Raw genomic sequence first — 22,543 nt, 5'->3', positions numbered from 1 at the left:
AGAAGTCCCAGAAACGTATGGCTTCCAGACACAGGGCTGAGGATCTGGCTTCTCCTTGCTAGTTGACATAGCACATTGCTACTGGGTGGTATGTGAGAACCCACACCACCTTGTTGGACAGGTGTGGCAGGAACACCTTGCAGGTCAGCTGGATGGCCCTGAGCTCACTGACATTTATGTGAATAGCTAACTCCTCCCTATCCATAGACCCTGAGTCTGAAGGGCACCAAGGTGGGCTCCCCAACTCACATCCAAGGCATCTGAGACCAAGGACAGAACTGGTCTAGGGGCCTCAAAGGGTATTCCTGTTAGCACCTGTTGAGGGTTCATCCACCATGACAGGGAAGTATGTGGGGGAGGGATTGTGAGAACCTGTCCTGGGAGTGCCTGAATGGGGAGTACACCGTTGCCAGGCACATTTGAAGTGGCCTAAACCACAGACTGGCGTAGGGGACCACGTAAATACAAGCCACCATATGCCCCAGAAGGCTGAGGCATACCCTCGCCGTGGTAAGTGGGTGGGCCCTTAGTTTGACTATAAATCTTGTAATGGCCTGGAATCTGGTTTGGGCAGTTGTGCTTTGGCTTGAATAGAGTCTAGGACTGCCTCCACGAACTCTATTCTCTGTACAGGCGTAAGTAACGATTTCTGTTCATAACAGACCCAGTGACCTACACGTGGGTCTCACGATTCCTAAGTCACAATGGACCTGTTCCCTTGAGTGGCCTCTGATAAGCCAATCATCCAGGTAAGGAAACACCTGTACTCCCCTGTGCCTGAGATGGGGCCGCTACTAACGCCATACATTTGGTAAATATGTGGGAAGAAGTAGAAAGGCCGAATGGTAGGACCGTGAATTGGTAGTGTCGTGCTCCCATGTAAGCCACAGGAACCTCCTGTGGCCCGGGAAAATAGTGATTTGAAAATAAGTGTCCTTCAAATCGAGGGTGGCGAACCAATCACCCAGATCCAGAGAGGGAAAGATGGCCACTAGAGAGACCATGCAAAATTTTAGCTTTTTGAGGAACTTATTTAGGGCCCTTAAATCCAATATGGGTCTCAGGCATCCCTTTACCTTTGGGATCAGGAAATACCACGAGTAGAATCCTTTGGGACAGACTCTGTGGGACTTCCTCAACCACTCCCATCTGCAGGAGGACTTGTACCTCTTGGATGTGAAGTTGCTTGTGAGAGGGGTCCCTGAAGAGGGACAGGGAAGGAAGGAGGGATCGAGACGAACTGTAGGGTGTAGCCAGCAGCCACCGTATTCAACATTCAATGATCCGACATAATGGCCATTCGGGCCGGGAGAAAAGTAGCAAGGCAGGAGAAGAACTGCCAGAAAACTGAATCTCAAGTATAGACTGGTGGGTCGCCCTCGGGCACACCTTCAAAAGCTTCTCTTTCTGCCCAAGGGATGACAGCTCGGGCCTGGTTTCGAGGCAGATGCTGTCAAATTATCCCAGCGACGCTTGTAGCCTCTCTCTCTCTTTCTATATGGCTCTGCTCTGAACTGGCCTCCGAAGCGCTGCTGCTGTGAGGGCCTGAAGTGTCTCCTTGATGAGGATGGGGTAAAAAGGCCAGTCTGGTCCGCGAACAGAGCAGTGCCATCAAACAGAAGATCCTGGATGGACTGCTGGACTTCCATCGAGAGACCAGACAACTGGAGCTACAAAGCTCTCCTTACTGATACCGTGTTGCCAAGTCTGCCACATCTGAAGCCGCCTGCAAGGAGGCCTTGGCCACAGTCTTATCCTCCTCCAGAATGGCCTTGAACTCTTGTCTGGAGGACTGGGGAGGAAGTCTAATCTTTTCCAGCGATTAACCAGTATGCATTGCTAGAGCAGACACCCTTAGCTGCATGTTCGCTGTCGAATACATTTTTTGACCAAATAAGTCCATCTTCTTTGCCTCTTTGTTCTTTGGAGTGGATCTCATTTGCCCCTGCCTGTCGTGCTCGTTAGCCACCGCAACCACCAGCAAGCCTGGGGATGGGTGCGTTTATAGGTATTCAAAACCCTTAGCGGGCACATAGTACTTTTTCTCTTCCTGCTTGGATGTGGGGGGGCAGAGATGCCAGGGTCTGCCACAAAGCCTTAGTCAGCTTCACTACGCCTTCATGCACTGGGAGGGCCACCCTGGAAGGGGCTGGGGACACCAGGATGCCAAAGAGTTCATCCACAGGTTCTTTAAGCTCCTCTATCTTAAGGCCCAGGTTAGCTGCTACCCTTTTCAACCGGTCCTAATGCGACCTATAATCATTCAGTGGGGCAGTGTGCAAGCAGCTGGGAAGGATGAGGAGGAGGCCAGTAGCTGAGGGCTGCTGGTGCCTCCTCCCTAGTCGGGGTGGTCATTGATGGACTTCCTGATAGGGACTCCTCATGCTCCGAGTTGACGTCTAAGGCCGGTGCTGTAATGGGGTCTTTTGAAGAACACTGACGTTCCTGTAGACAAAACCCTGGGAACTTACAAATCAATGAACTAACAAACTAAACAACCAACTCTTAAAACTATATGCATTAGGAATAGCTAGATCCACTAGGAAACAGAGACTTGCAAGAGTAAGAGAGTTGTTCCAGCATTGTCATGAGCGGTAAGAAGAAATTGTGAGGGAGTGGGGCCGGCAGCGCCATATATACGAGCACATAAGGGCACCACTGCAGAGGGCACTAGGGCCGGCCCTACAGGTACCACTAGGCAAAAAAAGTTCTGGCACCAGTACATGTGACGCACACATACATCTAAATCAGAATGGACATGAGCAAGCACTAGAATAATGTGAATAATCCCACCCTATTCAACAAAACATTTCAGCAGATGCCTAAAACCCACTCAGTCAATGGAATTTAAGCACATGCTCCCTCTCTCCAAATTAATAGAAGTCATTGCCATGGAAACTGGACAAAATGCTTATTTTGAACACTTATCTAGCAAAAAGTGTCTGAAAAATGTGGTAACTAATGGAAAACCTACATCCCTTGCCTTAAATTCTCAAATGGACAATTGAGATATTACAAGAGTTTCCAAAAGTAGACCCTCACACAGAAGACAAGTAGGAGACTTGATGGATTTTTTGTTTTGTTTTAAAAGAACAAAAGATGAGCACACTCAAGGCTATCAAAAGGAAGTGCCTCTCAAGCACAAGTAAAGCACGACATTAAATACACCTGGCCTGATTTTCATTTGTTATTTTCATTTGTAATTTCAGAATCAGACCCAGTTCGTTTTGTTGTTAAACTGGACATCAAAAAACAACCTTATCTATATATATAATATAATGAATATATATGAATATAAAAACCTTAAAATGACAGTTGATTTTGTGAGAGTTTTCTTGATCAATTAGAAAGTTACCCACAAGTAACAGGAATTAAAAGCCTACATAACATGCTTAAAAATTTAGAGTGAGGTTGTAAATTTGTTTTTAGAGTGAATCTGAAATGTGCAAGTAAAAGCAACACTTACTTTGTTTCTAGACCATTAAGGGCTGCCAAAGTATTACACAGCACATACAGCAAACCATTATCAAGCAGCATGTCTGCCATTTTAGAGCAGGAATTTATGATTTGTAGCAGAAGGCAGAAGGAATTATGCAGCAGTACGTTGTCATAGAGAGAGTTCTCTATAAGTCCCAGAACAGGAATGATGCACCATTTTTGAAAAAGTCCTGCATTTTTTACATCTTCCAGATCAAATCTATTAAAATAGATAAAAACAGGAATCCATCATATGTCCTTAAAATAATCATCACAGTATGCACAACTGAATTTACTAGATTTGAATACTAAGAAGAGTCTATGCTAACTGTTCTGTACTGGCCAGGGGATGGGAGTGATTTCCATGGCATCTCATTTCATGTCAGTGGCGATGCCTATCTAATCTGTTAATGGTAATAAGAATTACACAAAATGCTTACAAGACTTACAGGGAAATGAGACCTCTAAAAGAGATATTGATTAACTTTAGCTACTACAAATAGGTTTCCACTACACATTTCATAAACAGAGAAGTCTGGCTTTCAGCTTTTACTGAAAGCCACTGACACAAAATGTTTCTTATGACTGACTATTTCTAGTAATAAATATTGCAACTGGCAGTGGCACTGTCATGAAATGAGGTATGGGTTTGTGGTAATAAAAATAATCCATTGACCAAGAGGAGGCTTGGATATACTGTATTCATTACTGCTGAAACTACTTAAATCAAGGATGAATACCTCTTGCTCATTTCAACTTCACAAGCCATAAATAGAATTACCGTCCTTGTATTAGATTTTCTATCACACAATGGAAAAGGGAATTAAATTACCATTAAAAATGCATCACTGTATCAGACCATTACTAATATAATCCGAAGCAAGCAACACAGCTGATTCCTAAAAGGCTGAATCTCACGGCAATGAGAGTTGCCTTTGTGGGCTCCAACCCCCTCACTCCTTCCTGAGGATATGTCGGCTTTCCTCTTTGGGGCTGGTATGACACCTGGCACATTCAAAGCTTCTTATTAGCATGAGTGGGTAACTGTGAAGTATATGTAGGAAATCATCTGTGGGACTGATCTTGCATTATAGTAGGCACCTGAAGCAAGAGCTTTTTCCTGATTGGGCAGATTGTGGGCCTTTGGCTATACCTGGATGCTGACTCTCCATTCTGTATCATTAGGTCTCTGCAGTGTTAAACAAAAGGGTCTGACTAGCTATATACTTAGAGAAAATTCCTTCCCACCCCTTTGGCAGAATGACCTGCTTAAAGTGAGATTTTCCTCTTTCCTCCAAGCTTCTGTGGGATTCTTCCTATTTGTGGTGCAACGATGTACACAGTTTGTGAACAGGATACTAAAGAAAAACTAGGCATTTTGATTCAGATACAGATTGGCACTTGGCACTGAATTTTTTTCTAGCTGGTTGTCACAATTTGGTAGGTGGGGTTCATAGTGGCATTTGAGTTGTTAATATTGTCCAGTGTCTCATATAGGCTTATACTGGAGAATGGCAAGGGCTAAACAGCCTATTGTAAGTTCTAAGGATGTAGAGAGGCCCCAATATTGAGCCAAGATATAGGGCTTCCTCTCCTCATGAAAAGTGAAGTGAAGATGCAACATGTTCTGGTTGTTCAGTGAGTGTAGATGTGCCATTCAGATGCAGTGACCTAGAGTTTGCATAAGGACTGCAGGGCAATGTTGAAAAACTGTTAAACTGAGTTGAGTTCCAATAAACTTGCAGTCATAGAAACATTTTTGGTGAAAGACTGTTTTTAAGGCTGTCTGCTGCTGAGAGCATGGTGGGACTTACATGCAATTATAGCCTTGCAATCAGCAGACACTTCACTATCTTTGCTTGAACAAAAACAGTGCATCTTCCGAATACTGAAGAAAAGCAATACTTACTCTTCATCAAGATCAACAGATCGACCAAATAGCATTTCCAAAAAGCACTCCACAAGTTCCTGAGTTCCTTGGTGAAGATACAACTGGTTGGCTAACAAGGAGAAGCCACGATTCTTTAAGAATTTTTCCTTTTGTTCCCTGGTTGCTCTGCTGAAATATGCATCCAACAACTAGAAAGAAATACACCATTTTGATTTAAGATTAAATATTTTTATGTATCATTTCCTTGGAAGTTTAAAAATTCCAGTTTACAACATATTCCATTCAGGAAAGAAGAGTTAAAAAGCTTCAGAAAATTTTTCAGATTCCAAATTAAGGGACAAATTCTTTCCTTTTATTGTGTTTGCAACTTCCATTGACTTCAATGCATCCAAGAGAAGAATTTGTTCCACTATTCAAGCCAAAGACCTCTATTCTAGGTATACTGTGATAGTATCAGTTACTGCAGGTAAAACACAGAACCTGGAATGCAAGATTTGGCAGGTAAATGAAAAACTGAATAAAAAAGTTTATATTAAAAATCTATTTTACATTTTATCTATATTGTTACTGATTTGTAACTTAAGCGGTTTTACTTTTTATTTATCTATCTTTTTAACTAAACCTTTGAAGTTCCCCTTCAAACTACAAGCCAAAGCTACTCTCTAAGCCCTGCCTCAAGCACAAAATTCTCCATTACAAATTGTTTCCCTCCTCATAAAAAGGACTAAACCACTCTGAAAAGTAAACCGACTACGGGTTTTATCTTGAAGTCCATACTTGGGCAAGAGTCACACTGACTGCAATGGGAGCTCTGCCTCAGGAAGGATTTCAGGATTAAGCAAACACTGGAGGAAATTATTTTTGTATGAGGGACTACTACTGAAGGATGATCATTTATTTTCCTATCATGTTGCTTCCATTTTTACGTGCTCCTATTTGCTCCCATCATAGTCTTTGATTTCTTTTGTTATCTCTAACTTATATAAATTCTATAGTTTAACTATTAATTGGAAAGATACTTTTTATGAAGACATTCTCAAATATCTAGATATAATCAACTCAGTTTTAAAAGGTCTTTGTGGGGATAAGATTAGGAGAATATAACAAAAAAGTCAATCTTAATCTGCATATAAAGGACATTTTAGATCAAACTTTGCATATACTCGAGAGCTAGTTCACATGCTTATCTGAGTTACAAACATTTAGACTGTATATACCCTTACTTTAATGACTCCTTGTTGTATGAGATGACATGGATGGTTCACAAGGACAATAAGAGTGTCAGGATGAATAAGTTTGTCTATCACATCCTCTAGCATGATATCTGGCAGGATTAAAAGAACTCCACGTAAAAGGTCATACAATCCACAGCATATAAGTACAAGGCAATCTTCTGTGGATCTGAAAACAAAGAGGAAAATGTGGTATTACTATAATATATTGAATTTCCCATAAGCCATCTGAATATATAAATACCATTAGAGGCTACCTTCAGGGGGAAAATAACTGCACCGCACCTTTAATCATGGCGACATTGTCCAGCTTGCAGAGGAAGAAGGAACACTGCTTTATGAGGGGGTGGAGGGAGAGGCTCAAAAGCTGATGTAAAAAGGGGAGTGAGTCAGCGTGGTGATACAGACTCATCCCCTGGGACTGGAAGGACTGAGTGGTTGAACAGGGGCATGCTGGGCATGAGAAACCCCTTTTTCTTGACAGCAGGTGAAGCTGCTCCTTTTTAGGGGAATGGGAAGGAAATTTTTCCCTCATCACCAGACTGACCTAGGTGTAGTGGGGTTTTTTTCAAATTTCCCACAGCAGGTTCAGGGAGAGTTTTGTAATGGTGAGGAGAGAAGGAAGTTATATAATTAGTTGCAACATATAGCCTAAGTGGGGGCGGATGTTCCGTGCAGGTACTCCATGGGGAAGGTGTATAATGATCAGATAAATGAGTTGGTAAAGGATTTAAAAATGAGGTGTTGGTTAAAGGAGCAGAATGGGGGAGCTTGCAGCTCCTATGACTGGTATGGCAGGGAGCCAACCCCCTTTATTACAGCCCACCTTAACCTTCATTTGGGGGAGAGCAGGGGGAGAGACGGGATAGAGAAGAGATCAGGTCCCAGCAAGGTTGGGGGACCTGGATGGAAAAAGAGGAAGGCTGGCAGAACTTCCCAATAGATATTGAAAGAACATGGGGTTACTGCACTGTACACTTTTATCTGCTGAGTCATCCCAGACATCCAATAATAAAGTTGTGGCCTGACTAAAACCATATCAAGTTGTCCTGTCCTTTCAGCATATCCGAACAAAGGTCAGATTTGTTGATAGTCTGACAAAAAGTATTTCCCCAAACTCTTCCCACCACTCTCCTCTTCTTCCCTTTTCTATGGTTTAATTCTTGACTGCAGTCAGTAGAGGGCAACATGAGCAGAGCTATTTGTATCACAATAGTGCCCAAAGGTTTCAATCTAGTTCAGGACCCCACTGTGCTAGGCATCTTACAAACAGTTAACTCTCCAAATTATGTGGAATTTGAAATAAAAGCAATTTTCTAGCATACCAGTAATTTAATTAATATGGTAATATTATATTTGTAAGCTTTCACTACAGATGCCACACTAAATTTCAGAGGCTTATTAGCTAATTTTGATTAATATATTGAAAGAACCATGAAATATATGTCAAGTCAACAAGAAACTATTCTGTGTGTTATGGCAGAAATTACTGTACTATTAGAATTATTTCTGGAATGTTGAGGTATTGTAGATTAAAAAAATATGCATACCTATAATCAGGTCTTTCAGATCTTTTAAAGGTCCGTTCACTAACTGAAGAGAAGGTAAGACTTTCCCAGTCTTCGGGCAGTGCACTCCTATCAGCAAGGCTTGGCCAACGAGCAATGGAAGATGATCCACTATGAGCAGAAAACTCTAGATCCAAGCCAGCAAAATTATTTTGACTTTTCTGAAATGAAGGCAGCCCCTTCAGATTGTCAGGACGGGGTGACGATGATTTACCTGCAGCACCATCCTCATTACTTTTCAGTTCTGCATTTACCTCTTTGTTCTCAGATAATTCTAGTTCTTCTTTTGAAATGTCAACAAATGCTTCAGCTGATGTTAACTCCAAGTCACAAACCGTTTTTGCAGACTCACAGCTGCTGACAAAATGTTCCTCCTGTACCCTTTTTAATGTTTCAGAGCTTTCCACAAAACTACCTTTTCCCCATCGATCAGCAGAGTTACTCTCCTCAACTTCCTGCAAGTCATCAATGCTTCTACCCAACCTCCCAGGTAGCCTTTTTGGATGTACTTGCGGTGAGGAGATAGGAGATGCTGGTAGGCTTTTGCAACGCCGTTGAGGTGCCTGAGAGATTGTTATTTGTGGTATGCTAATCTTGGAAATAATGTTTCCTGAGGAAGAGAACACAAAATACTCTTAGCATCTATTTTGTATTAGAGACCACATTTCCCTAAAATATTAGAGATTTTAATGTTCTGTTTGACCACCAACATATCCACAAAATGTACAAAGTAATGTACCTTTTGGCTTATTATACTGACCATCACAGTTTTCCCCCTGCCCCAAAACATTAAATTAACTATGAACAGTTACCACACTCATTTGGCATAGCAGGTCATAAAATTGTTCACCTAATGAGACACCTATTGATTACTAAGAGAAAATATTCAGTTTGCATGAGTTGCAGCATATGGCAATAAAATAATGCACACAGAAGTTAATTCTCGCAAAGCAGGATTTTTTTTTTGGTCTGCCTAATTTTGTTTTGTTATAAAGATATAATCACTTAAATAACCATTCTTGGGTCATATAAAGTCAAATGGCAGATTCTCTAGAAGGTATGTTCTGTTATGTCTGATCCCTTCAGTTAAGTTGGCTGGCAATAATACCCTGAACATAAACATGACTGAAGCTTTAAATAAAAAAAAAAAAAAAAAAAAAAACTTCTCTAAAAGACTAAATATCTTAATATGGCCAAATGTTGAATGAATAAAGTTGTGTATATAGCTTACTAATGTTTAACGGCATAGCTCTGATCTCAGATGTACACATATGCAACATCTAAAATTGGATTAGTCTCACTCTACTTTTACTGAATGATAAATGTAAACTAAAGATAAATATTTTATCTTCAACTACTTCTATATACTAACTCCCAATTTGTCTTAAGTTGGTTTTATTTGGGGATATTTTATTCTGTCTCCTCTTTGGAGAGTTCTACTTTAAAAACTGATCTAAGTAGTCAAAGGATTGACAGCAACTACTGCACAAAGATGTGGCTGTGCTAGGACACTACTGTCTTCATCAAAGGATGATAGATTTGAGTATTTAACACAATAGTCCTATAATAAAAAAAGATGTAATTTGACCAAAGAGGTTTTAAAATGATACACCAGCTAATACTTCTATCTGAAGTCAGCATACCAGGAATGCATTTCATAAGCACTGTCTGACACTTGCTGAAATACATATATATATGACCTTCCTCCAATACAGTCAGTAGAGGTGATTGCTTGTGTGATTTTTACACACCTAGCAGCTAAGTCAGAGATGCAAATGCAAAAGTACAGCCCTCAGGAACATCAAATATTTCTGTGACAATCTGTCTCCATTCATCTGTCAGAGATGAATAGTAACATTTTTTATATTACATTATTTATTTTGTACTAAGCTATAATTTTGTCTAAAAATCATCTATTTATTTGTTTAGGAACTCATGCAAGAAAGCATAAAATGGCTAGTGTTCACACAAAACTTATGAGGAGATTGCAACATTTCCTGGCATGGCTCTAAGCGAAGTAAAAGGCATATCACACTTTTTTTTTTTTTTTTTTTGGACAGTCAAGCATCTATCTAACAGATACATAACACTTGAAGAGCCGACTTGTAATATGCTTTTCACAAGCTACGAACTGCTTCAACATTAACCACAAAGTGTATTATATTGGTCAGATATGTGATACTGTTTGGTAGTATGTAATTTGAAATGGCAACAGTCACAAATATGAAAAGAGAAATGGAAGCAAATCATACGTACCTTGTACGTGTTGGCTAAATTGTTTGATCATGCAGTTTTAGCCAAAGAACATGCCTCATTGTAAAAGTGTATTAACTTCATAGTTAAGCCTGAACTGATCATTACATTGTCAACTTTTTTTTGACCCAGCTTTAAATTTTGATACAGGGATGATATTTGTTTGAAAATGTGTGTGTAATATACATTGAGAGTTGCAATTAAATTCCAGAAGTCTACAGCAATTCTCTTGTTTAAATTCCAGAAGTCTATAGCAATTTTCCCATACGGGTTAATAAAAGTTTGTACTTAATTTTTTGCTGTAGTGACTTATGATTTGTTGGAAATTGTGCAGAATTACTAATTTGTACTGTTTATGGACAGATAAAATATTGCTTTGAAGTCACAATGATAGTTTAAGATATTTGGGAAGTGGGGGGTTGTTAACTAGCCCTATCCAATCTCCTTTGCATAATTATAGTATTTTTAGCACTCAAAATGAACAGAATGAAATTTCACTTGATCAAAACATTTTAAAGCTCAACTGGCATAGTATACAGTAATAAAAAAAGCTTCACAATTGTCTTTAAGGCAAGTAACTTGCTTGTCATCTAAGTCACACAATTGGGATATACCTGGAATAAATTGCTCCTAATAGGTTTTCCTACTTTATCTCAGATATGAAAAGTGTATTATCATACCCACTGCATAATCAAATGCTGATTTTCTATTTTATAATAAATGTAAATGGCCAAAATCTCATCATGCTCAAGTTTTAAAACACCAATACATTCTTAGGCCTGGTCTACACTGACAATGGAGGTCAACGTAACACCGCATACGTCGACCCCCTAAAGTGTGCGTCTCCACTGGCACGTCGGTTCTGCCGACTTAAATTGTGGTAAAATTTGACTTAATAAAACCACCTCTGCAAGTGGCATAGCGCTGAAGTCGAATTCTATGAGTCGAATCAGTGTCAATGTAGGCAGAGTACAATGTAAATCGACGTCATTGCCCTCCGGAAGGTATCCCGTAATGATCTGTTGTGACTGCTCTGGACATTCGCACCCTGCTGCACTGTGGCTACGTAAACAGAAAATAGCTCCTCCCCTCAAGCCCTGGAAAATTTTGATATCCCATTTCCTGTTTGGTCAGTGTGGAGAGAGCTTTGTAGCTGAACTGCTCATGGTGACTGCATGCTCCAAACATGATCCAGCATGGAGTCGACCTGAGGTCTTGGATCTCATCAGCCTGTGGGGCGAAGAGTCGGTTCTGGCTCAGCTCTGAGTCAGGAAAAGAAATTTAGATATCTACGAGAAGATATCGCGTGGTATGGTGGAGAAGGGCCACAACAGGGACACGCAGCAGTGCCGCATTAAAAATCAAAGAGCTGAGGCAGGCATATCAGAAAACTAGGGAGGCCAACAGTCGTTCTGGCTTATCACTAAAGACGTGCTGCTTTTACGAGGAGCTGCATGTAATTCACAGTGACCCCACCACTGTGCCACCACGCAGCATCGATACCTCTGAAGAATCCCAGTCCAGGATGAATGAGGAGTACTCTGTGGATGAGGAGGAGGAAGTTGAGAAGAACAGGGGGCAAGTGAGCTGGCTATCCATTCTCCCTGAGAGCCAGGACATGTTCATTACCCCAGAGCAGGACAGTGGTACTGTCCGAGATGCCAGGGAAAGCACATCTGGTGAGTATGTATAGCAAATCTCATTTCTGTGGTTATGTCCCCAGTCTAGCTTCTTATTTTTGGGAAAAAGGGAGTTTTTGTTTTTGATTGGATGGGCTTCCTGGGTGTTAGTAAATTTCAGCAGAGGGTTTTTCCTGGAACAGACTATTTATGGGCACAGGGATGCTCCGAGAATCCTCCACGGATCTCTCGATGAAACTTTCATGTAAATACTCTGCAATCCTTTGCAGAAGATTTCTGGGGAGGGCAGCCTTATTTCTTTCACCACAGTAGGAAACTTTACCCCACCACTCTGCTATTAAATAAACAGGCATCATCGCGGAACACAGCATACCAGCATAAGGGCCAGGCCTGTACCCTGATGCTTACAGCAAATCTTCCCTTTCCACCTGCGTTACCCTTAGGAGACTGATATCACACATGGTCACCTAGGGAAGATGGCACAAGTTTACAGTACCTGACCAATATAATCACTGCATCTTATTCCCCTGCCATAGATGGTGTCCCTGGGCCCCTACACAGACAATTCCTAGTCATGGTATTGTTGGCATGGGCGTTATGGGTCCAGGAACTGGTTGTCCTATCTTTTCTCCAGCTACACTACACCCACAGCCTCCTCTAATCCGTTTTGACCATCTCCTCCCAAACCGGTCTTTGGTATGATAAAGTGGAGCACAATGATCCTTCTTCTTGCATAAGTGTGGATTGGGGAATTTAGTGCTACTGAGACCTTACTATAATGGATGCAAGGGCCCTTACTTACCATGTCTGGAACACCACTCCGACCCGTGTGATACATACAGATTGGAATGCGGGTCTGGCTTTGCCATGTTAATATGAAAGGGAGGTTTTTTTAAATTGTAACATTTCCTTTTACTCCATAGGGTCAGCTAACAATGGCAACTTTGTGCTTTGCTTGCCTTACAGTGGACACCTCAGCCTTCACCCCATCTTGTACTCTGCAGAGCGCCTTTCCCAGATTAGAAAGCGGGGAGAGAAAAAAATCTCGAGATGACATGTTCAACGAACAAATGAACACTTCTGCTGCTGCTGACACAGATCTCAGAGCCTGGAGGATTGTCAGAAAAACTAGACATTGACATGGAGCACAGAAAATCAGCACAGGAGCATGCAACACAACAGGAGATGTTGCGTATTATGAAGGATCAGTCTGACATGCTGGGGCAGCTTGTAGAGCTCCAGGAAGAGCAGCGGCAGGACAGACTCCCTCTGCAGCCCCTCCAAAACGCTCAACCAACAAGCAGTTTCTTACCAGCCCCCACCCCCAAGCACTGTAGGAGGAGGTTGAGCAGGGTCCAGTATGTACTCCACTCTATGCCGGTGGAGGCGAGCAGAAAAAGGCGACGGGCCCTTTAAGAACTGCACGCAACCATTGCTGTTTGCACAGTCACACTTTGTTCTGGGTGGCCAAGCAGCCTGATGACAATGTTAACTTATCTTCCTTTCCCTCCACTGAAAGGGGTCACAAATAAAACTGAACCGCTTTAAAAAAAACATCTGTCTTTATTCATTCATAGCTTGGGGATTGTCAATAGGGAATGAAGGGGAGGGGCCAATGGTGCGAGGGTGGGGAATGGGAAAGAAAGGCACAGCACTGACAGAGACATACATTATCGCAGTTCATTCCAAAAACGTTTTTTCAATGTTTCCCGGAGGCACAGTACTCCGCAGTTAGCACAGCACTGGAATCTGGCTGCTCAAAATTTGCGGCCAGTCTATCAGCCTCCACAGCCCAGCCCTGGAGGAACTTCTCCCCCTTTGTTTCACACACATTATGGAGCACACCACATGCAGAGATAACTGCTGGAATTTTTTTTCACTGAGGTCAAGCCTAGTGAGTAGACATCTCCATCTTGCCTTTAAGTAGCCAAATGCACATTTCACCACCATTCAGCACTTGCTGAGCCTATTATTGAAATGCTCCTTCTCGCTGTCCAGATGTCCAGTGTAGGGCTTCATTAGCCAGAGGAGCAAGGCAGGATCCCCCAGGATCACTATTGGCATTTCAACATCCCCAATATTTATTTTTTGGTCAGGGAAGAAAGTGCCCACCTGCATCTTTTTTAACAGACCTGAGTTCCTAAAGATGCACGCATCATGCACTTTTCCAAACCACCCAAACTGATGTTGGTGAAACGTCCCCTGTGATCCACAAGGGCCTACACCACCAATGAGAAGTATCCCTTTCGATTTATGTACTCTGTGGCAAGGTGGTCCAGTGCTAAGACAGGGATATGCGTGCCATCTATTGCCCCTCTACAGTTTGGGAACCCCATTGCAGCAATCCGGTCCACTATGTCCTGCATATTTCCCAAAGTCATTACCCTTCATAGCAGAAGCCTATTAATGGCCCTGCACATTTGCATCACAGCAGCTCCCACGGATTTACCAACTCCGAATTGATTCCCAACTGACCAGGAGCAGTCTGGGTTGTTAGCTTCCACAGAGCCATGGCCACTCGCTTCTCCACTGGTCTTAAGTGAGTAGTCATGCACTTCAAGGCTATGGACAGCTCCGCACAAAGCTCAAGGAAAGTGGCCTTTCACATATGAAAGTTCGGCAGCCACTGCTCATCATCCCACACCTTCATAACAATGCGATCCCACCAGTCTGTGCTTGTTTCTCAGAACCAGAACCGGCACTCCACCGACTGAAGATGGTGATGACAGTCTGCAGCAAACGGAAATTGTTTCGCTCTACAGCTTGTAGCAGGGCGGCCTCAGTAATATCGCTATTTTCCACGCTGCGGCTCCTGTCTTGTTCTTGAAAATACTGCAGGATAAGTCAAGAGGTATTTGTGATGTTCACAATGATATTGCAGAGCTGAGCGGGCTCTATGCCTCTCCGGCAATGGCGTGCATGTGACAGAGAAAAACTGCATGAAAAAGCGTTTGCCGTTTGTTTGGGACAAGAAGGGAGGGGGAGGGAGCATGTTGCATCATGGGAGGATGACAATCTTCCCAAAAGCCTCCACGTCTAGTTGCAGTGTGGGATTGCTACCCACGGTGAACTGCTTTGATTGTCGACCGAAGCGTGTCTAGTGCGGACGCAAGACCCCAACGCAACGAGCGTGGTGTGATCACGCTCCTGCGACTCTAAAAATCGGCGAGTGAAAGTCGATTCGAAATAAATCGACTTCATTCCACAGTGTAGATATACTCTTAGTTATTTGGCGCCAATGGACTGAATTTTAAGCTGATTTTGCCACCACTCACCCAAGTTTTACCTTTATACAGTTGCAGCTTTTCCCCTTCCTTCATTGCCAAACCCAGAAATTGAGAATATACTCTTCTAGCAAGCAGGTATGTAATATAAATATTTTACCTTCCAGTGGTGAATCAGTAAATCTAGTTAGACTTGTAATTAAAAACGTAGGACTGTCAATTGATTTTCCACCACTGCTGGAATTTCTCAGATACTTGATTGATTGGACCTTTTCCTGAAAAATCTTGCCATCTAGGAAAAAAAAAAAGGGTGGGGAAACAATGACTTAACTCTATGCAAGTTTTTCCTCTTGGTGAATTAAAAATACAGAAAACCAGTCAAAGTTAAGATTCAAAACATATCACTGTAAGATTTAGTGAGCCAAGCACTTTCCTTCCAATTTAAGTAACACACTTGAATGAAAGAACTCTACTTTTGTTCAGTATAGTGGTGTTATACTTCTCAAATTAATTTTTAGAATACTCCTCTCAATTAATATATTCTGAAATAGTTCTCAAAATAGTGCATTTAAAAATGTCATTTCCAAGCTAACTGCTAGTAGCCATCTTGTTGAAAAGTTTGTGACACCAAAATAATGAGACCCTTTCCTAAACCTCCTCCCAGCCCCCTGAAATTTGTTCCTTTATCAGATGATCCAAGGGCCAAACTATCAGAAGTCGGCTCTAATTGTGTACCAATAACGTTGTAGATAGGGTCACATTGGAGTGCAACTGCTGATAATTGTACACCATTCAAGTAGACAGGCAATTACCCAAACTGGATATGCAAAGTAAATGCATCTGCAAAAGTAGAACATGGTTTGAAAATATAGATAAAAAATTCAATATCCACACCACAAAAGGTTTGACCGTTTTCACAATCACATATCTATAACGTCAACAAGACAGACACTGACAGAAACTTTGGGAATGACAACTTTAATTAGAAATAAAATCTATAAAATATATTCTACGATATATAGATGTGGAAAAATGCTCCCTTACAAAAAAAGGATTTCAGAAGTCTGTATCCATTTTATTCAGCACAGTAATGATTTACTACCAGAAATTACAGGCCTGGTCTGGATTACAAACTTTGCAGAAAACCCCATGTGTGTCAATTTAAAGGAACAATCTCAAATATTCCATTATTACTTGCTATAATGCACTGAAGTCAGCTGTTCCCTGCAAACTATTCATAGGATGTCACTTAACATAATTTTAGTTATGTAAAAATGGCTGTCCAACCCCCCCACCCCCTTTTTTTTGGGGGGGGGGGCGCTTTATTACCTACTGTTGCGTTAGTTGTAAATGTTACAAAGTTGGTACTGTTGTGCATTCACACACTCAGTATGTGTGATCCACAGAAAACCCCAGTCTAGTGTTCCAAGTACAACATCAGAGGCCAGGAACTGGCAGATTCTATAAGTGATAAGCCTATATTAGCTTTGGGCAAGTCACTTAACAAGTTAGTTTCCCATTCAGCCTCAACGGTGTTTACTTTTTAGAACTATTAATAGCTGTCAGGCACTTCAAAGATGAAAATGAAGTATAACATACAGCCACTATATATATATATATATATATATATATATATATATATATATATATATATATATCTTTGGGGGTTTATAATAACCCAAACAGGTATCATGCAAAATATGAAGTCCAATTAAAGAATCTTTGATAGAATCAAAATAGTCATAATATATCAGAAAAATTTTTGGTTGTAAGTCTCAGTTCAGTAGCTTTTGTAGAAACACTAATTACACAGTAATGTACAACACAGGCATTCACAGAACAGCTATTTCTAATATTACTTTAGTTTTATTTTTAATAAATAGTCAGGATGGCATTTTATCTTATATTCTATTTCTGATTAAACAAAATATTGTATCTACCTATATGTAGGGAAAAGTAGAAGTTGGTGGGATTGTGACAAACGTATGTATTAGTGGGAGGGTGAACTGCTAAGAGGAAATTGAAGATCAGTGTCAGTAATTCCAGGTCTGGGGGAGATCCAAGCACTTCTTCAATTATTTTCACAAATGATCTACAAACTTCCCGAGGCAGGAATGTAAGGTGCCCTTCCTTTTGCTCCTGAAAGAGAAATCCAGAGGTAAAATCACCTGAATGCTCAGTTTGTCAACTTATTTCATTATTACACAACACAGTAGATACAGGAAAGCATTTAAGTAATAATACTTTACCTAACTTGGAAGAAGTTACTGTGTCCATTCAATACTACATGCAACTAGCACTCCTGAAAAAACAACTGTAATACTAATAAAGTTACACAGGTACCCTTTTTAAAAAAATGGATATTGGACCTGGCCTTATATCTAAAGTTTGTTTCCATGGACTTCCTTATATATAATCTAAAGTTGCAATGTTAATGACATCTAATAAAAAACAATAAATAGATTTTCAAATGTAAACTAAATTGTACAATTTAACTGAATAAAGAGACCTAAGACTAGACTTATAAAAATCCCAGTAGGTGCCTTTGACTTCAAAAAGAGTTAGGAGTCTAAACTATTTAGACACTTTTGTTGTTTTTGCTGAGATTTACAAGAGTTCTGTAGCACTTTAAAGACTAACAAATTTAATTTCAGCACCGCTACCCCTATGGAACTCTTGTAAATCTCAGTAGGCATCTGCCTCTTCTTTAGGCACCTAAATACTTTTGTAAATCTGGCCCCTAGTCTGCACTATGAACCAAATGCTTAGTAATGTTACTTGTATTATAGCACAGAAGTGTTTGAAACTAGCAATTGCTATTTTTCCTCTGAACTCCTCTAGGAATTTAGCTTAAAAGATAAATCCATTTAAAATAATTTATTAGAGAGTCATAAAATTAATAGAGGTGAGACTATTATTGCATAAGGCACTGTGTTAGACCAAATCATTAAGCACTGACAAGGTGTTCAGTGCTGTACAAGACAGATTAAGATGGTTCTGTATTGGGAAGCAGCCTACGACAGTCAGATGCAAGACAAGATTCACTAAGAGTAGATGAGATAAGAAGATGACATTTTCTACCCAGTTGTTTTAAGGAAAGAAAGTTTGGGGTCATTTTCTCTAACAGGAAGGGGTAGGAACTGATGTGAATTGAGTATATTGAAAATTACTGATATAAAAAGAGGATTTTGAGCAGTCCCTTACATAATAGGTTCAAAAACTAGATTATTATTATTGTTATTATTAAAAAAAAAGAAAAAAGAAAAGCTAGAAGGTTATACACTGCGGCAGCAGAAGTGACAACAGACACATGGAATCACTAGGAAAAGTGACTGAAGAAAGCAATATAAATTAGTTTAAGGGAAATATTGTGTATCTGTTTCTGGAGAAGGTACTTAAAAAGACTATGGTAAAAAGAGAAAAATGGGATTAGGTAAAACAGAACATAAAAAGCCTGCATGTAAAGAACAGGAATAAGTCATCTGGCTTAACATTTTATGTTCTAATTAATGCTCTTAAGAGGCATGCAACTATAGTTAAAAGGAAGGTAACTCCTGTTTTATGGCCGTATTTGACTTCAGATGATGAAAACAAGTCATTTAAAAAACCCAATATTTCTTTATTCAGATTAAATGAATCATAGCATCATAGCAATAAAAAAAGAAAATAGAGGTATGTTATAGTCATACCTTTTCAAGGATAGACTAATAATTTGAATCATTGCATTTTCTAAGGAAATCATATAAAAATGACAGATGTTTATATGTTAAAAAAAGTGTAAACCATATGTTCCTGAAAACTAATAAAGACTGATTACACAAAATGCTAGCATTACCTGTGCGTTTTAACAACAGTGATTTGAGTGTGAAGTTAGCCAGATATTCAGTATGGAAGAGCAAATACACATTTGACATAATATAGAAGGACCATTTTAGCAGTCTAGTGGCAATATTCTGTTATGTAGGAATCAAAGTTCAAGTCCCTTGTTCCTGAGGCTGGCAGGAATGGTGGCACTAACCTCAGCCATTGGGGGTACTAGAGGATCTTGCATCACCCTCCAGTGACCCTCTCTACAACTAATGTGTTCTGGTGAAAATATCACTACTTTATAATGCCTGCTGGCATGTAGGGAGAGAGTAGGGAGAAGAGGGGCTAATCCTTACACAGGGACATCTGGAAAAGTAAAACTAAACATTGAAGAAGGACTGCATTGTTTCTAGTTTAAACCGAATTTTTTACCAAGCACAAAATAATAGGTAAGATTAAAAGTACCTGCAGAACCTGACATGTTAGCAGGAAGTGATGCACCACTCGAGCTTTCAACAGTTGTTTGATGTTAAACATCTGTTCGTGATGGTTAGCTCTGATAAGCATTTCCAAAGCTGCTAAGAGGGTTTCCCAAACACCTTGCTGAAAAAAACAAAACAAAAGCTTAGTATAAAACAAGCAGCACTAAATATAGTAACAATTCTATCTCCCCCTCTCTATTTTATAGGATATGCTCTTATTTTCAATAGATTAAAAAGGTAATACAAAGTGTTATAACTGAATCAAAATGTTTCTCTTACTAGTATTTGCATGCAAAAAGAGCAGAGGAAAAATTAAAAATTAGCTCCAAACTCTGACCTAAGAGAAGCTGGCATGCATGTTAAGGAGCATAATTTAGTTTTTTATCCTTAAAATTTGAGATTCTTTTTACATCTATAACAAGTTTTGCTAAGTTAATGAAAAACATCAAACATTAATAAATGTATGAAGTGTTGTTGTAGTCATATTGGTCCCAAGATAGGAGAGAAATAGGGTGACTGAGGTTATATCTTTCAGGTCACCTGAAGAAAAGTTCTGTGTAAGCTTGAAAGCGTCTCTCTCTCGCCAATAGAAATTGGTCCAATAAAAGATATAATCTCATGCACCTTGTCTCTCTAAAAATGTAAAACAAAATTGAAGGATTTGAAATTTGGTTTTTTTCCTTTTCATCAAATCTCTGCTTAAGGTATTTGTGGTGGCACTTGTCTTCACACATCCATTTCCACTTACGTTACACGCTTGCTGTAACACGGAATGCAATCATGGAGATCTGTGCCAATGACAATGGGAAGTTTGCTGTTACCCCTATTTCTTCAAGCAGAAATAGGACAATACTAGTTTTATTCTGGGTACAGACTATTTTGGTAGCTGTTCAAATCCCACAAACTAGTACGGGGAGAGCCATTTCAGACTAAGTAAGGATGATGACAAAAGGAAGTACTGTACTTTTTTTAGCAGGAGTCACATTTATTTATCTGTATAAAGAAGGTAAATACCTGTGCTTTAGACCATATCTTCCAATCAAGCAGCAGTTCTTCTAGCAATTTAATATCTTGTATTACTGCAGCAGAATCTGCATGGAGCGTGAATTGTCCACTCTCATTTGTATTAAGAATCTCATCACTACAGCATCCTTCAAGAAGTGTCTTAAAGAGAAAAAGAAAAAGGACTTGAGGTTTTGATCTGTGTATTGAAGACCACAATTACATCCATATTTTAAGCATAATTGTTTCCAGCCCATCCTTATCTGCATCCTTTCTGGAATTAAGATGAAACATAGGTATACTTAATCCTTTCTCAGGATTGGGGAGGTAAAGAGAGGTGGATTAGATGACCTTCCAGTCCTACATTTCTAAGATTCCAGGATATTTAAAGAAACCCCATATCTTTGTCTTCTCTTGAAAGACATTTTAGTACTCAGAAAGCCCATAGAGCTTTTATGGCTTAGCAAGCCTACTTTTAAGAAGTGATTAGTGAGCTTAGGTGCCAAACTTGACACATCTTAGATGGGCTTGATCCACAGAAGACTGGTGTGCAGCACTTTCTGAAAATTCAGGCCACTCTAAGGTGTCTCAAGTTGGTGATCCAAGGACTAATCACTTTTGAAAGCCTTAGCTATAAACTAACTTCAAAAAACAATTTCTACAGAATTTAAGGATAGTAATCCACCTTCTCAACAGAGCAGGGCACACAAACACAAATATGCCCATTTCAAATAAACAGGCTCAAGCAAAAATGAAGCTTTGAAATATTCAAAGGCTGTCAGGAGGATTGTCTCTTCCAGAGGACACCTATTCCTGTGTTCCCAGAGAACCCTGCAGTTTTCCTCCTGGGTACCACACAATTTTTAAGTAAGATTTGTATGCCTTATATCCATCAAATGCTTGTCAGGAATTCCTGGGCCTACAAAGTATATCAAAAAAATTTCCATCCTAGAGCAAGTGTTTCAAAAGAAATGCTACCAGGATTATGGTTTATGAAAACTGCATGTAAGGGCTTATATATAGACAACAGTTTTTGCTTTGAAGATTTATCCAAACTTCTCGTCACCTCTTCCCAAAACATCCTACAGCATCCACTGTGATAGAGTAATAAGAACAGTGTCAATTCAGTCCATACTGAAATATTTTTTGGTTTCCACTTCTGATTTGAATTTCATCTGTAGGTTCCTAAAATTGATTTTCTGTTTAGCTTGTCATCTTAAAATAAACTTTGGCAAGTGGAGGACATTTTTCTAATAGAAAATTATATTTGCAATTTTTTCCTTCCCCTCAAATCCAAGTGGTCTCTGTAAACATTCTCTCATTTCACCCATCCACCATATAGTTTCTGGATTGAGGGTAATTGTTCCTGCATTAGACTGACTCCAAACCAACAATCTGCATCCCAAATAGAGCTTCAAATCTACTAGTAAGAGCATAGAGGATCTTCCAAACAATGACATACTCTAAATTAAACTATATAAACATTTTTAACAGCATTATACCTTCAAAATGTGAAATCCAACAATACACTTGGGTTTGATCAACACCTGATGAATCATGGAATATCCATTACAATCTTCCATCTCTTGTATTCTCTGTTGATTGTATTTTGTTAACGAGAGTATAACTTGTAGGGCTAAAGCCTGAGTTTCTTCACAGTTGCTGATATCTATAACCTAAAAATAAGCCAGTTTTAATAATTCAAATGATAACTGAAAATTCTTTGACAGAGCTAGTGTAATTAACAAATTTACAGATATTCTGTAGAAGACGGTATTAATTACACAACTCCAGGCTGCAATTTGTCCTAAGGCTCAATTAGGCTCTCATATCTATACAGAAACACTGCAACATTCTATCTTAACACACAAATTCCCAATGGAATCAACAAAGATCTTCCAACAAGTTGGAGACCCATGACAAAAATCACCCCCTTCGGAGAGAAAAAAAGATGCTCCAAAAAATAA

General features: G+C 39.9%; 1 protein-coding gene across 6 annotated transcripts in view; it reads right to left on the bottom strand.

Annotated features, from left to right (window-relative positions):
• The window catches only part of LYST (lysosomal trafficking regulator), a 164,146-nt gene that overhangs the window by 69,002 nt on the left and 72,601 nt on the right, over nt 1-22,543 (bottom strand). For all 6 annotated transcript variants that reach the window (XM_067535985.1, XM_067535988.1, XM_067535987.1 and 3 more), the window contains exons 18-26: nt 22,079-22,252; nt 20,589-20,738; nt 19,558-19,695; nt 17,226-17,424; nt 15,446-15,577; nt 8,151-8,778; nt 6,592-6,769; nt 5,387-5,556; nt 3,467-3,697 (exon numbers count right to left, since the gene is read on the bottom strand). In XM_067535985.1, coding sequence (XP_067392086.1) covers nt 3,467-3,697; nt 5,387-5,556; nt 6,592-6,769; nt 8,151-8,778; nt 15,446-15,577; nt 17,226-17,424; nt 19,558-19,695; nt 20,589-20,738; nt 22,079-22,252 — 2,000 coding nt within the window. The remainder of the gene's footprint in view (nt 1-3,466; nt 3,698-5,386; nt 5,557-6,591; nt 6,770-8,150; nt 8,779-15,445; nt 15,578-17,225; nt 17,425-19,557; nt 19,696-20,588; nt 20,739-22,078; nt 22,253-22,543) is intronic.

This window comes from Emydura macquarii, unplaced genomic scaffold (genome assembly GCF_026122565.2).
Source record: "Emydura macquarii macquarii isolate MOO-44397 ecotype Brisbane River unplaced genomic scaffold, CSIRO-AGI_Emac_v2 contig_3517, whole genome shotgun sequence".
NCBI classification, from domain to species: domain Eukaryota; kingdom Metazoa; phylum Chordata; order Testudines; family Chelidae; genus Emydura; species Emydura macquarii.
This window is presented reverse-complemented; position numbering and strand designations above follow the sequence as displayed.